The following is a 15,835-nucleotide window of genomic DNA, read 5'->3' on the forward strand; positions in this document are numbered from 1 at the left end:
ATACCTGGGGACTTTGGGGATGGATCTGGGAGAGGGCAGGGTGAAGGAGGGGAGAAGCCTCAGCATGGCACAATGCCATAGAGTCCCCCCTTCAATGCAGCCATTTTCTCCAGGGGAACAGATCTCTGCCAGCTGGAGATCAGTTGTAAAAGCAGAAGATCTCCAGGTTCCACCTGGACACTAGCAACTCTAAGGTCGTTTTCGCACTCACCTTCCGCCGGCGCGACCCCCCTCTTCACCGCGCAGGATCTGCGCGGATTTCGCACTAAACGCTGCGGAGCAGCCAGAAAAGCCGGAAGCTTCCGGCGCAAAAGCCTCTCAAACTGAAACCGCCAAAAAGCAGTTTGGCATTTGCGCGGCTTTTGCGACGGGAGCTTCCGGCTTTTCTGGCTGCTCCGCAGCGTTTAGTGCGAAATCCGCGCAGATCCTGCGCGGTGAAGAGGGGGGTCGCGCCGGCGGAAGGTGAGTGCGAAAACGACCTAAGTGAAGGACAAAAATATGTTGGGATCCAGATCTGTAGAAAGGGCAAGCTCACTTCCCTTGAGTGCACCAAGCTGAGGAGCATAGGAAAAGTATATCATGACTAAAATTAAATCTTGTGTTGTTGTTATTCTTGTTATTCTTGTTATTTATGTATTTACTTTTTAACCAAAATAACTATTTATATTCTTGCCTTGGGTGTAAAATGAACTAGTTATGGCTTGTAGGAATCCATGCTAGGGTTGCCAACTTCAGGTTGGGAAATTCATGGAGATTTGTGGGAGGTGTCTGCCTGGGGAGAATGAAGTTTGGGAAGGGGCAGGAGCTCGTTGGGAATTTGATGCCATAGAGACCTCCTGCCAAAGCTGTCATTTTCTGTTATCTAGTTTTGATTCTGGAAAAAAACTGACCTCCATATGGAGCTTGGTAACCCTAACCTATGTCAAACTCCTTTAAGTTAAAACTCCTTCCTCCTGCCCCCAGTAATACTTGCAGGATGTTTTGGTGTTTCTCATAGGCAGACAACCTTGTTGACCTGCCATGCCTGCTGAACAAGTCATGTTGGATCTTGCCGTAGATTACTCTGAGTTTCATGCCAGCATCAGCGATCAGCTTGGCAACTTTCCAGATGGCCCCCAAATGTGAGATTATTTCAGAATGTAGAGAAAGAATACTTTACGTACATAAAGCCTCTGCTTCCTGTTCCCAGAACTACCACATAGGAGCCCCTATTGGCCCACAGTGCAAACAGCCTGTAGGTGGCACTGCCTTACTGTCAGTTATTCTATGTGAAGGCTGCCAGTGGTCCATCCTAATTCCTTTCAAAGCTATACTCTCTGGCATGTGAACAGAGCATTAGTGGTGAAGGGAATGAACCAGCATCTGCTTGAGCATCATCAACCTCTCTCTTAGTCATGTCAAAAAAAAAAAAAAAAGCCTGCCTCCTTGTCACAATGAGTAGCCAGGCTGGCTCAACTGGTTTGGCCAGGCCTGGCATCCAATTATATTATTCATTGAGAGTCTCTCTTGTCCTCATCTCATGCTGGCTGTGTTTCATGCTCCGGGCCCCAAGTCAGATCAGGAATTACCTCTTTTTTGTTGTTAGGAATAATTACAAATGGGTTGGGATAGAAAATAAAACAGAAATATTCATCTCACTAGTACTTAAGTCATTGATGCACAACTGCCCCTTAAAACCTGGGAAAGCTAGAATATAAGCAAGAAGATACCTTTTATTAGTCTAACCACATAATATAGGATTATATAAGCTTCTGAGCTTTAGAGAACGTTTAAGCAGCCAGTAGTCAGTTCTGTGTAAACTCTAAAAGATCAGCAGATTCATCAGCATAGGAGGAGATATGAAAAAGATTAGGATTATTGTATTTAACAATGGAAGATGGATCCATGAGCAATCAGTGATTTCAGTGGCAAGATTAGCAACTGATTTAACTGGAACATCATCTAGCACAACACTCAGTTCCGACACTCTGGCATGACCATGGAAAAGCCACTAGAGAACCAGGAAGCAAAGTAACACCCTACAAATGTCAGGGACAAATTGGAACCAGGGAATACTGTAACAAAAGTTCTTGTTGTCCATGTGAGGCCTGTTGGTAACTCTCTGAAAACCAGCCACATTGCTTTATTCCCTGGGACATACAGCATCAGAATTGACAATGAGACTCAAAAAAGTGCCAGGATGCTTTTTACTCTCTGTCTATAGCCTGGGACCTGCAGCATGTCTCTTGGGAGAAGGCCAGAGTATAAAGATACCTCTGCAAAAAAATAAAAAATAAAAACTATGAGGCAAAAATGGCAATGCTCCCAATGATTAGGGAAAGTGCAAGGTTGACATTACACTACTGGGAAGCCACCACATTAGGAAAAGATAGCAAAGGTAACATTTCAAAACATGAAGTTCACCACTGATGAACATGCAGTGATATAAACTAAACATATGAAGTAACATAGAAAACTGCACAAATAGATGGAACAGTGACAAAACCGGGGGGCGGGGATCCCAGGTGTGGAAAACCAATATTTATGAATGAATACTTTGAACTTCAGGTCTTTTTCAGTCATCACCCTTTTATAGTGGTCTGCCAGAGGAAGTGAGAAGAGTTGTTTAGAAAATGTTGTAAAGCAATTTTCTTTCAAAGGGCTTTTTGTTAAAATTAGTAGTACGTATGTTGGTTGGAGGAGCCCCAAGACACAGAGTGGTAAGCTGCAGTACTGCAGTCCAAGTTCTGCTCACAACTGGAGTTCGATCCCGATAGAAGCTGGGTTCAGGTAACTGGCTCAAGGTTGACTCAGCCTTCTGTCCTTCCGAGGTTGGTAAAATGAATATCCAGCTTGCTGGGGGGAAAGTGTAGATGACTGGGGAAGGCAATGGCAAACCACCTCGTATGAAGTCTGCTGTGAAAATGCCATGATGCGATGTCACCCCAGAGTCGGAAACAGCTGGTGCTTGCACAGGGGCTACCTTTACCTTTTATGTTGGTTGGAAGTTGGGGGGCTTTCTCAATTCTGAAAGTGTTTCTAAATATTAAGTGTACTATTGTAATTATTTTATATGTTTTTAATAAGCTCTGTTGCATATTTGTTAGCTGCCTTGAGATCCTAGCTAAGGGGGAAAGTGGAGTTGAAATATTTTAAATAAAACAAATAAACATGTATCCTAACTTTTCTCCAAGAAGCTCAGGATGGCATATATGAAATGATTCCATTTTATCATCACATCATTTAAAGTAGGTTAGATGATAAAGTAATGACTTATATGACTTGTCTTAGCAGTAGTATGTGCAAAAAAGATCTTGGGGTCTTAGTGGACCATACGCTGAACATGAGTCAACAGTGTGATGCAGTGGCTAAAAAGGCAAATTCAATTTTGGGCTGTCTCAACAGAAGTATAGTGTCCAGATCACGTGACGTGATGGTATCGCTTTACTCTGCTCTGGAAAGACCTCACCTAGAGTATTGTGTTTAGTTTTGGGCACCACATTTTAAGAAGGATATAGACAAGCTGGAACGGGTCAAGAGGAGAGTGACGAAGATGGTGAGGGATCCGGAGACCAAGTCCTATGAAGAAAGGCTGAAGGAGCTGGGGATGTTTAGCCTAGAGAGGAGGCAGCTGAGAGGTGATATGATCATCATCTTCAAGTACTTGAAGAGCTGCCATATAGAGGATGGTGTGGAATTGTTTTCTGTGGTCCCAGAGGATAGGACCAGAACCAGTGGGTTGAAATTAAATCAAAAGAGTTTCCACCTCAACATTAGGAAGAACTACCTGACAGAGCGGTTCCTCAGTGGAACAGGCTTCCTCAGGAGGTGGTGGGCTCTCCTTCCTTGGAGGTTTTTAAACAGAGGCTACATGGCCATCTCCCCCCCATGGGGGGGGAGGGGTGGGCTCCCTCTTGGGTATCCTTCCCCCCCAGGGAAAGTGTATGCGCAATACATAGCCTCTCCTTTCCCGGTGTAGTGAATGCCGTGTGGTCACTGTCCGGCTATGCCTGGCAGATGGTCACTGCAATGGCCTCTCCTGCATTACTGCATCCGTGGCAACACCTTCCCGCTGGTCCCCCCCCGTTTCTCACAGAGTTTGCCACGTCATGGTGCGACCGAATGTCCGGCGGTATAACCGGATGGGAAGGCTGGGCTCACCAACCTCGCCAGCCAAGAGAAGGAAAACTCTAACATCAAACCCGGGCAGATAGAATCCTCCACCTGGAGGATTCGCTGCCGGCGTCCCAGCTTACTGGGCCATGGCAGATGACCCCCAGGTGAAAGGGTGGAGCCAGTACCGCGCACACTGTGCTTCACCTAAAAATTCCTCTGCGCAGGCCTGAAGGGCATATCCACATCCACAACCCACAACACACCAAGTCCTGCAGCGATGGGCAAGGGGTGAAATGGCAGGTGGAAGATGCCACTGGAAGCCGCAGTCCCGATCCTGCATGTAGGTGGTTCAGGGTATTGGTCGCCTGATGCTGACACGGAGACGAAAGCATTTTTCGGCAGCACCCTGAACGACCAAGCAGCCTTATCTAGGGACAGCACTGCTTGCTCCACACGGAGAGGGGCCTAGAAAAGGTGGCCTAAACAAAGCTCGTCTCCCCCACCCCAGTTGGCTAGCCGCGGTCAACGGGCATTCTTACTTGCGGTCAAAAAATAACAACAAAGAAAAGGCATGCACCTGCCTCACAAAGTGTGCAAAGACTAAAGCTTGCGTGTTGGAACATCAGAACCATGCTTGACACAGTAGACAGTGGTCGCCCTGAACGACGCTCTGCTCTAGTTGCCCACGAACTTCTCAGGTTGAATATTGACATAGCAGCTCTCAGTGAGGTCCGTTTCCCTGAGGAAGGTAGTCTTCAAGAACATGGTGCTGGCTATACCCTCTACTGGTCGGGTAAGCCAAAGGCTGAGAGCCGCCTTTCTGGCGTTGGCTTCATGGTCAGGAACTCCATTGCCTCCAAACTCAAAAACCTGCCAACAGGTCACTCAGATCGCATCATGTCCATGCGCCTCCCACGTCAAAACAAGCAGCATGCAACACTCTTCAGTGTGTATGCCCCAACCCTTCAAGCAGATCCTGCAGAAAAGAACAAGTTCTATGCTGATCTACGCAACCTCGTATGGAAGACCCCTACAGAGGACAAGGTGATCATCCTTGATGACTTCAATGCCAGAGTAGGTAAAGACTCGGAAGCCTGGAAAGGAGTACTTGGCAAACACGGCATTGGCAACTGCAATGATAACGGGCGCCTCCTGCTAGAATTCTGCACGGAGCACCAGCTCACCATCACCAACACTATCTTTCAGCAGAAGAACAGCCTGAAGACAACCTGGATGCACCCACGATCCAAGCACTGGCAGCTTATCGACTACATTTTGGTGCGCCAGAGAGACCTTCGAGATGTCTTACACATCTGAGTAATGCCCAGTGCGGAATGTCATACGGATCATCGTCTTGTACTCTGCAATCTCCGTCTTCACTTTAAACCCACACCCAGGAGAGGAGGTACCCCTCGGAGGAAGCTTCAGGTTGGCAGCCTTCAGTCAGCCGAAGTTAAAGCTGCCTTCCAGGCAAAACTCCAGTCAAGAATTGAGGACCCCAGTTGCCCCACAGACCCTTTTCCAGAAGCACTCTGGGAACACCTAAAAACTACCATCCTGTTGATCTCTGAAGAAGTCCTCGGGTTCTCCACAAGGAAGAACGAGGACTGGTTTGATGAGAACGAACAAAAGATCCAAGAATTACTGGCGAAAAAGAGATCTGCCTACCAAGCACATCTTGCTCAGCCCTCCTGTCCCGGGAAAAAAGCAATCTTTCACGCTGCATGTAGCAACCTCCAGCGCAAGCTTCGAGACATTCAGAACGAGTGGTGGACCAAGCTTGCTGAGAGAACCCAGCTGTGTGCAGACACTGGTGATTTAAAGGGTTCTACGAAGCCCTGAAGACAGTATATGGCCCATCATATCAGGCTCAGAGTCCCTTGCGTAGTGCAGACGGCCAAGTGCTCCTCACAGACAAGACATCCATACTGAACCGGTGGTCGGAGTATTTTCAGGTTCTCTTCAGTGCCAACCGCGTAGTTCAAGATTCAGCAATCCACCTCACCCCACTTCAACCAGTGAAAACAGAGTTGGATGAGATCCCCACCCTTGAAGAGACTGTTAAAGCCATCAAGCAACTGAAAAGTGGCAAGGCAGTGGGAGTTGATGGAATCCCACCAGAGATCTGGAAGCATGGGGGCACAATACTACATAACACACTTCACAAAGTACTTGTCACCTGCTGGGAACAAGGCAAACTACCACAGGACTTTCGCGATGCAATCATCATCACTCTACACAAGAACAAAGGGGAAAAGTCAGACTGCTCCAACTACCGGGGGATAACCCTGCTCTCCATCGCAGGCAAAATCCTTGCCAGAATACTCCTGAACAGACTGGTGCCCGCCATTGCAGAAGAACTCCTCCCAGAGAGCCAGTGCGGCTTCAGAGCTAACAGGAGCACCACCGACATGGTATTTGTTCTCAGGCAGCTCCAAGAGAAATGCAGGGAACAGAACAAGGGTCTATATGTGACTTTTGTCGACCTTACCAAAGCTTTCGATACCATTAGCAGGAAAGGCCTGTGGCAAATCTTGGAACGTTTAGGATGTCCCCCAAGGTTCCTCAGCATGATCATCCAGCTACATGAAGACCAGCGAGGCCAAGTCAGACACTGCAACGACCTCTTAGAACCCTTCCCAATAGGCACAGGTGTAAAGCAAGGCTGCGTTCTCACGCCAACTCTCTTTACGATCTTCTTTAGCATGATGCTTCAAAGAGCCGCAGTAGATCTAGATGATGAGGATGGTATCTACATCCGCTATCGCACCGATGGCAGCCTGTTCAACCTGAGGCGACTAAAGGCTCACTCCAAGACAATGGAAAAACTTATCCGAGAGCTACTGTTTGCTGATGATGCTGCACTTGTCTTCCACTCGGTATCAGCTCTGCAGCATATGATGTCCTGCTTTGCAGAGGCTGCCAAGCTATTCGGCCTAGAAGTTAGTCTGAAGAAGACAGAAGTTCTCCACCAGCCTGCACCCCAGGAAGATTATCACCCTCCCTGCATCACTGTGGGTGAATCAGTTCTGAAGACAGTCCAGCAGTTCAGCTACCTGGGGTGCATCATCTCCTCAGATGTCAAGATCGACAAGGAGATTGACAACAGGCTGGCAAAGGCAAACCGTGCATTTGGCCGACTGCACAAAAGAGTGTGGAGCAACAAGCATCTGAAAAAAGGCACAAAGATCAATGTTTACAAAGCGGTGGTGATGACAACCCTCATCTACGGCTCCGAATCGTGGGTTTTATACCGTCATCACCTGCGACTCCTTGAGCGCTTTCATCAGCGCTGCCTTCGCACCATCCTCAACATCCACTGGAGTGACTTTATGACCAACACTGAAGTCCTCAAGAGGGCAGAGGTTACAAGCATCGAGGCACTGCTGTTGAAGACGCAGCTGCGCTAGGCAGCGCATATTTCTAGGATGGAAAACCACCGCCTTCCCAAGATTGCTCTGTATGGCGAACTTTCCACCAGCCATCGAAATAGAGGGGCACCAAAGAAGAGGTACAAGGACTTCTTGAAGAAATCCCTTGGCATCTGTCGCATCAACCATCACCAGTGGTCTGACCTAGCCTCAGATCGCAAAGCATGGAGGCACACCATCCACCAGGCTGTCTCTTCCTTTGAGAACGCACGCATAGCTGGTCTTGAGGACAAAAGGAGATTGAGGAAGAATCGCACTGCTACAGCACCAGCCCCAAATCAGACTTTTCCCTGCAGCCACTGTGGCCGGATCTGCCTGTCCCGCATTGGTCTTGTCAGCCACCAGCGAGCCTGCAGCAGACGTGGACTACTGCATCCTTCTTAAATCTTCATTCGCAAAGTCAAGCCAAGAGAGAGAGACAGAGACAGAGAGACATGGCCATCTGACAGCAATGAAGATCCTGTGAATTTAGGGGGGGGGGGGAGGTATTTGAGTTTCCTGCATTGTGCAGGGGGTTGGATTAGATGACCCTGGAGGTCCCTTCCAACTCTATGATTCTATGACCAAGCCCACTTAGTGAGCTCAATATCTGTAGTTTGAACCCAGGTCTTCCTAATACATAGCCAAAGTTGTATCTCCTTACCCTACAGTGGCTTTACAGAAATAAATTGTATATGATTTCATATAACAGTAGAAATAAAGAGCACTCCAATCTCATTAGTGCATAACATAATACACAATTTTGCCACAATTCTGTAAGGATTTTGCCTCAATTCCGTATGCACCTTTATCTCTCTAGTAGGGTGAAGCCCCCTTATAGAAAACAGAAGTTAATCAGACTGCAGAGTTGTTTATGCAGAACCCGCTTTTAACTGGTGTAGGGTTTCGGGTTGGGTTGTTACCAGTATGCACCCAGCTATATCTGTTCATGAGTGGCCAGCCAGATACCGCCTCAGTAAATATGGCTGAGGGTTTGGAGGCTGTGGTGGGATAGTTAAAACAGAATTGGCTGAGACTGAATCTTACAGTTTCTGTGGCTGGGAGTGGGGGACTCAAGGTTGGGGTGCCGACTCCCATCCCTCGATGGTGTGCCCTTGGTACCAGAACTGACTGTCAAGAGCCTGGGTGTGACTCTGGACACCTCCTTATCAATGGAAAGACAGATCACGAATGTTGCCAAACTGGAGTTTTTCCAACTGCAGCTGGCCCCCTACCTGTCCTGCCCTGCCCTAGCTACAGTAATCCACACAACAGTCACCTCCAGATTAGACTACTGTAACTTGCTCTACATAGGGCTACCCTTGAGACTGACCTGGAAACTCCAGCTGGTATAGAATGCCACTGCATGGTTCCTTACCGGGATCCCACATAAGACACACATTCAACCTGTGCTGCAAGAGCTGCACTGGCTTCCAGTGGAGTACCAGATAGGTTCAAGGTTATGGTGCTTACCTTTAAGGCGCTTAACAGTCAAGGACTGCTGTATCTTCTGGACTGCATTACAGCCATTTAATAAGAGCCTTCTGGTGGACCCCTGGCCCAAGCTGTCCTTAACTTCATTGTCCTCATTTTCTACCCTGGCCCCAACCTAGTGGAACTCTCTACCAAATAACATCCATGCCCTGCAGGACATAATGCAATTCCACAGGGCATGTAAGGCAAAGATGTTCCACCAGGCATTTGGCTGAGGACAGGAATGGCTTTATCAAGCTGGCACTCCTGTCTTCTCTCCAACTGGGCTGTGGCATACTCTGGGCAGTTCATCGCTATCTATTGGTTACATACATTGTTATTTTAAGCTGCAAATTAAATTATGTTATTGGAAATTGTGAATTTATAAATGGCTTTGATGTACACCACCCTGAGCCCTATTTATAGCGGAGGATGGTTTTAAAATGTGAGTAAATAAATAAATAAAAAGATTAACGTGTACCCATCAGCTACTCAGGAGAAGGAATGCAAAACTGGATTCTGTTCCCCTCTGCTCCCCCTTCCCTGCCATACACTTAATCTCAGAATTTCAGCTTTTACATGTCTCCAGCTTTCTGAGGACAGGCCACCATAGCCTGGAACCCATATTTTGTGCTACTGCTAGGAAATGAGGTTCTGAGCCACATGCCTTCTTTATGCCACATTAGTACAGAAATGCCTAGAGAGGCTTTACGGTTTTAGCTCCTAGGCTCTGGAATGCTCACTCTTGAAGGAAAGAGGTTTTTGTGGGACTAGACAATACCTGCCTGCTGCATTGTACCAAGGTACCAGAGGGAAGTAAAAAGGTTAAAGGTTCAATGATAGAAGCATGGATTGATAACTGAGTAATAAATTAAGCTGACAGGGACAAGATTTACTTTTCAACAAAACAACATTTATTAAAGAGGAAAATGTACACAAACTGAGGTAAATTTAACTGATGATAAAGAGATGTCACAGTACATGTCCAAGATGGCCTTTCCCAGGCAAGCTTATTACATATAAATACAGCCGTCTAGTGAAACTTGGTTATATGCTAAACCCATAAAACAGAAATACTGTAATACCTTTGTATACTTATTAACGCTGACAGGAGTATTTCACCAAAGATCTGATACCTATGTAGATCTTTAATCCACACTACTTTAAAACCGACCCCTCTGAAGCCCTTTCTCTTTCCATATTTCCAGCTTTCAACAATCATCTCCTTCTTTTGCCAGTACTCAGCTGTGATTGGTTATTCAGAGCACTATTCTCCTTGGTTCTTGCGTTGCTGGGGTAATGATCACTGTCACAGTTTTCTTTTCTTGTTCATCACAAATGTTATAGAACTTTTGAAATTTCGTCTTTGTATTTGGCTGATTTCTTGAAAGGAAGTCAAGGTCCCAAAATATTACACTGTCAGGAGTTGAATATAACTGACAGCAGCTCACAACATTTTGCCAACCTGGAGGCAGCAGTACAAGAGTGTGGGGTGTCTCCTCTTGTGTCACCCAAGCCAGCTTCTAAGTGGGCTGCATGTCTTAGATCCATCATCAGCAGGACTGCAGGGGACAGACACCCTATTCTAGTTCCCCTTGAGCCCAAGTAGTTGCACCACATTCTGAGGACAACAGGCATAAGGCATGCCCATTTTCTTCTCTGGCTGAAGTTGTCTATTTTTGGCCAATCTGTCATGCATTCCCCCCACCCAAGCACTTAACCAGTCTGCTGGTCAAGACAATATAAGATAAAAAGGGGCCCACTCAGTATCCTGAAACTGAAATAATCTCATCTTCTTTTATGATACTTCTATTGCTCTTCCTAGAGCTGATCCAATGAAAGATATCTGTCTGTCTTTCTGTAACACTAATACATGAACAACACCCTGATAATCTTGTCTATAGTCTCATTTTACTAAGTTGGTTCAATTTTGCTGAGCTGTCTATCACTCCAGATTCATGGAGATGGGCAAGCATTGCAATAATGTGTTCTGAACAGTCATTAACTGCACTTGTCAAATAAATTATGGAAAATTCACAGAGAATAGAACGTGGAAAAGATAAGTGTAGATTGGGAATTTTAAGAAATTGGTTAGAAAAAACTCACAGTAAGAAAACTAAATACCTATAAAAGACCACGCCAATGTAACTCTGGGTAGCCTATGAACTTTTAGTGAAGTAAAGGCCTGTTTCAAATTAAAGATTAACAAATTTAAGTAGGAAATGAGGGCTTTTCTTAAACTGGGAGAGCAAGGGACAAACTACATGATATAACCAACATGCATTAGGTTGTAGGTGCACAGCCAGACTCATAGTCAACCATATATTGGGGGAACTCATCTTAAAACACACTTTCAGCAGCTCTGTGAGGGGAGAGAGAGAGCTTCTGGTATGCAAATATAATGTAACCTAACCTACATGTATAACTAGTTAGTAATAACTTTCTGCATCACTAGCCAATTAGATCTTCTCAGAGGTTGTTTGTAGAAAAAAAGGTGCAGGAGCTCAGTAGCAGCCGTATCTCATTTGCATATGCCCGGGATCTGGGTGCAGTGGGGAGAGAACTCCCCACTGCATGCAGACCCTGGCTGAAGGTTCAGGAGCTGTGCTCCTGTGAGTACCTGCTGAATTCAAGCCCTACATTTTTGTAGTAAGTTACATAAGTTAGTAAGTTTCCTTCTCTAAATATGGAGGCCCAGGTGGCAGCCACCGCCAAATCAGCCTTTTATAATCTTCGGCTGATAAGGCAGTTGGACCCCTACCTCGAACACAACGACTTAGTGACAGTGATCCACGCTACGGTCACCTCAAGATTGGATTACTTCAATGCCCTCTACATGGGGCTGCCCTTGTCCCAAAACTGGAAGCTTCAATAGTGCAGAATACGGCAGCCAGGTTGCTATTAGGCCTTCCCTTACGGGAGCATATTCAACCTAGGCTGAAGGTGCTGCACTGTTTGCCTATTGCATACCAGATTCATTTCAAGGTGCTGGTCCTTACCTTTAAGGCCCTATATGTCCAGGGACCTGCATACCTTAGGGATCGCCTTTCCCCACATGTTCCCCGGAGAGCACTTCAGCCTGAGTCACAAAATCTCTCAATCCCCTGTCCTAAGGAAGCCAGACTCATGACAACTAGAGCCAGGGCCTTCTCTATAGTGGTTCTAAACTGGTGGAATGAGTTGACGGAAGAAGTTAGGGCCCTGCGAGAGCTCATACAGTTCTGCAGGGCCTGTAAGACAGCACTCTTCCACCAGGCATTTGCAAACTAGACTGCTGGCCACTACAGTTCTCAGGAAACACCTGGACCACCTCTTGCAAGCTGCTCTATAGCAGCAGTCGAAAGAATCATCTAAGACTCGCCTATAGAGAACATAAATCTGAATGTAAGATCATAGCATCAAAATGTTAATTTTCTATAGCTGTTTTCACACACAGCATACCTCGCAGTCACAATCCTGTTCCCTCCACAGCATCTGGTTGGATTTCCCACCATCTGCGTCGAAGTTACAGGAAGTGCCGCAGCTTTTGCGTAGCAAACGTAAACCGCTAAAACCCAGTTTACAGTCGCTACACAAAAGCCGCAGCACTTCCTGTAACTCCAGCGCAGATGGTGGGAAATCCGACAGACGCTGCGGAGGGAACAGGATTGTGACTGCGAGGTAAGCTGTGTGTGAAAACGGTTTATGTTTTTAAATTGTTTTATGGTTTTTATGTCCCATTATATACATCTGACTGCTAACCTAATTGTGCACCCGTGACCCAATGTGTCAGACAAATTGTGTAGTTATGCTCTAATTAACAATTGAATCAAGTAAGTACCTATCACTTACAATGTATTTCTGTAGGTTATAATGCCAGCAATCCTAAACAGATCTACTCAGAAGTAAGTTTCATATAATTCAATAGGTCTTTATTGGGCTGCCAGCCTCCAGGTGGGGCCTGGAGATCTCCTGTTTTTACAACTGATCTCCAGCTGGCAGAGATCAGCTTCCCTGGAGAAAATGGCTTCTTTGAAGGGTGGACTCTGTGGCATTGTACCATGCTGAGGTCCTTCCCTTCCCCAAACTCCACCCTCTCCTGAATCAATCCCCAAAATCCAGGTATTTTCCAACACAGACCTGGCAACCCTATAGCCATAGGATTTTAGTCAGTATGTATTTCTTTAGCATTACTCCCAATTGCTCAACCACGTGCAGTTCTGGAGCCCTCACTTCAAAAAGGATGTGGACAGAATGGAAGGATGCAGAAGAGAGTGACAAAGATAACCAGGGGCTAGAGACCAAGCCCTAAGGAGAAAGGCTACAGGATTTGGGAATGTTCAGTCTGGAGAAGAAGGGGTTGAGGGGAGTCATGATGGCTCTCTTTAAAAGGCTATTTGAAAGGCTATCACTTAGAAGAGAGCAGGAAGCTATTCCTGTTGGCACCAAAAGATAAGACTCACAATAATGGGTTTAAATTATGGGCAGAAAGGTACAGGCTGGACATTAGGAAGATTTTTTTTTACAGTAAGAGTAGTTTAGCAGTGGAATCAGCTACCTAGGGAGGTGGTGAACTACCCCTCACCAGCAGTCTTTAAGCAGCAGCTGGATAAGCACTTGTCAGGAATGCTCTAGGCTGATCCTGCATTGAGCAGGGAGTTGGACTAGATGACTTGTATGCCCCCTTCCAACTCTATGGTCGTTTTCGCACTTAGCGTTTGCTCCCCTTATTCCGCGGCGCAATTATGTCCGGATCATTTTTCTCGTTTTCCCACTAGTGACTCTTTGCGGAGTCGCCTTCCCTGAAGCCCCGGCTCAAATCGTTTCCCCACTGGCATCGACTTGAGTTCGATGCCCTGTCAATCATTTTTTTTTTAAGCGCAAGTCTGGTTGCATAAGGACGTACTAACGTACTAACGTAACATCGAGCTGTTTCCTCCCCTTCTTTTCGTGGACAAACCGCATCACGTGTGCTGCTGCTGCTTATGGATTGGCTGCAGCAGATTCCTGCGCCTTCCCCTCCCCTCTCTTGCAGCGTCCCCGGTCTCTGCAGATTGCACCCCTCACCCCCCCGCAGCCTCATGTGGGCATCAGAGGCCGAGCTGTTCTGCCCTTGCTCACACACCCCAGCCCCCCTCACCCTCTTCGGCAGCGAAACTGGCTACGGCCGCCCTGTCTTGCAGGAGGAATCCGCACCCGCATCCAGAACAAACACACTTTCAAAAACCACCAATTGCCTGAACTTCTGCCCTCGCCTTGACCGCGCTGCTGACACTCCGCTTCCTCCTCCCCTCGCCGCCCCCGCCAGACCCCCCCACACACACCAAAAAAGCCATTCCTATTACCATATGCCTGAGGTTTCCGAAGCATTGCTTTCCCCTGGCAAGCGCGGTCTGCAGCCAGTCAGGGGGAAAAAGAGGGCTTTTTTCTCTTTTTTTCCTGGCAGCCTTTGGAGACGATGCTTTAGTATTTATTTCCCCTCTTTGCACGCGGACCGCGTGTGGGCGCGTTTGTGTGTGCCAGAGAGCTGGTGCTTTATGCGCAAAAGGGAAAGGGCAGCTGGCACCCGCCTCTCCCGGCCGCAAGGAAGAGGCGAAGCAAGAGAAATCTCGCAAAACAGGCGGCAGGGAACTGACCCACTGGAGAAAGACAGCTCCACCTGGACTCACTGCTGGAGAAGCCATGGCCCGCAAGAAATTCTTCCAGCCCAGGCGAGCCAGTTTGGTGCAGTGGTTAAGTGTGCAGACTGTTATCTGGGAGAACCGGGTTGGATTCCCCACTCTTCCACTTGCAGCTGCTGGAATGGCCTTGTTTTCGCATTATCGAGATAACGCAACAGCGAAATGACGCAACTAAAGTCAATAATAATAAAAAAAAATCTAACGAAACCAATTGAAGTGGCAATTGAGGCTATTCCAGGAGGGTTTTTTTTTTTCTATTTGTTAATTTCGAAATATTGCTATTACGCAAAACTGTGAATTAAAAAAAAAAAAAAATGGCCGTGCCGGCACTTTGGGGAAGCGCCGCGAAAGGCTGATGATTGGCCAAGGGGGTGGATGGGGTGGGAGGACGGAAAGGGAGAGGGTGCCGCCCACACAGCAGTCGATCCGGCGTGGATGGATTTCCCACAGAAAACTCCGCAGAGTGGATCCGGAGTGGATCCGGAGGTTTTCAAAAACTCCGGAAGGAGGTGGATCTAGATACTCCGGCGTGAAAACCCTGCAGTGCCGGAGCAAACCGCAGCGCCGGAGCAACAGGTGGGAAAACCAGGAAAAGATCCGGAGGTAAATGGGGTGCTACGCCGGAGTAAACGCTAGTGCGAAAACGGCCTATGATTCTACGATATGTTATCTCAATAATCTTTACAACAACTCTTTTACTGCACACTTTATCCTGTTCAGCACTTAGCTGCACATTTATATATTTCCCTCTTATGTTGACAGATAGCTCAGCATTGTTACTTAAGTGCACATCAGTAATCAGCTCTATAATGTTCCTCATATAGGCCCACAGGAGCCAAGCTGCAGCCTAACAGTGAATAGAGGGCTGTTTACATTACTCTTTAAAGTTCCATCAAACCATATCTTAGAATCCACTAGTGACAGCACCCTGAGTTTAATCCAGGACCATCAGTAGTATCAAAATTTATCATGCATCCCGTGTCAAAACAGCAAGCTAGGCTGTCTGATGGTGTTATTTATATTGGAATATTTTAATAATCCTTACATACATTAATTTGTTAAGTCTCATATATCTAACTTGTTTTCTTTAATATTTCTTCTTTTGTCCTTGTTGCCAACATTTCTCATTTGGGCACCATATTACTGAGCTGCTCCACACAGTCACTTGTAGGCTTTTTTAAAAAAAAATGCAAAGGA

General features: G+C 46.7%; 1 protein-coding gene across 1 annotated transcript in view; it reads left to right on the forward strand.

Moving 5' to 3' along the window:
- LOC132567334 (uncharacterized) overlaps nucleotides 1-14,217 on the forward strand; it is a 30,573-nt gene extending 16,356 nt beyond the window's left edge. The window contains exon 2 of the mRNA XM_060233014.1: nucleotides 13,993-14,217. Within this exon, the coding sequence (XP_060088997.1) occupies nucleotides 13,993-14,217 (225 nt within the window). The remainder of the gene's footprint in view (nucleotides 1-13,992) is intronic.
- Nucleotides 14,218-15,835: the final 1,618 nt, after the last annotated feature.

The sequence above is a fragment of the Heteronotia binoei genome, chromosome 2 (assembly GCF_032191835.1).
Source record: "Heteronotia binoei isolate CCM8104 ecotype False Entrance Well chromosome 2, APGP_CSIRO_Hbin_v1, whole genome shotgun sequence".
Lineage (NCBI taxonomy): Eukaryota > Metazoa > Chordata > Lepidosauria > Squamata > Gekkonidae > Heteronotia > Heteronotia binoei.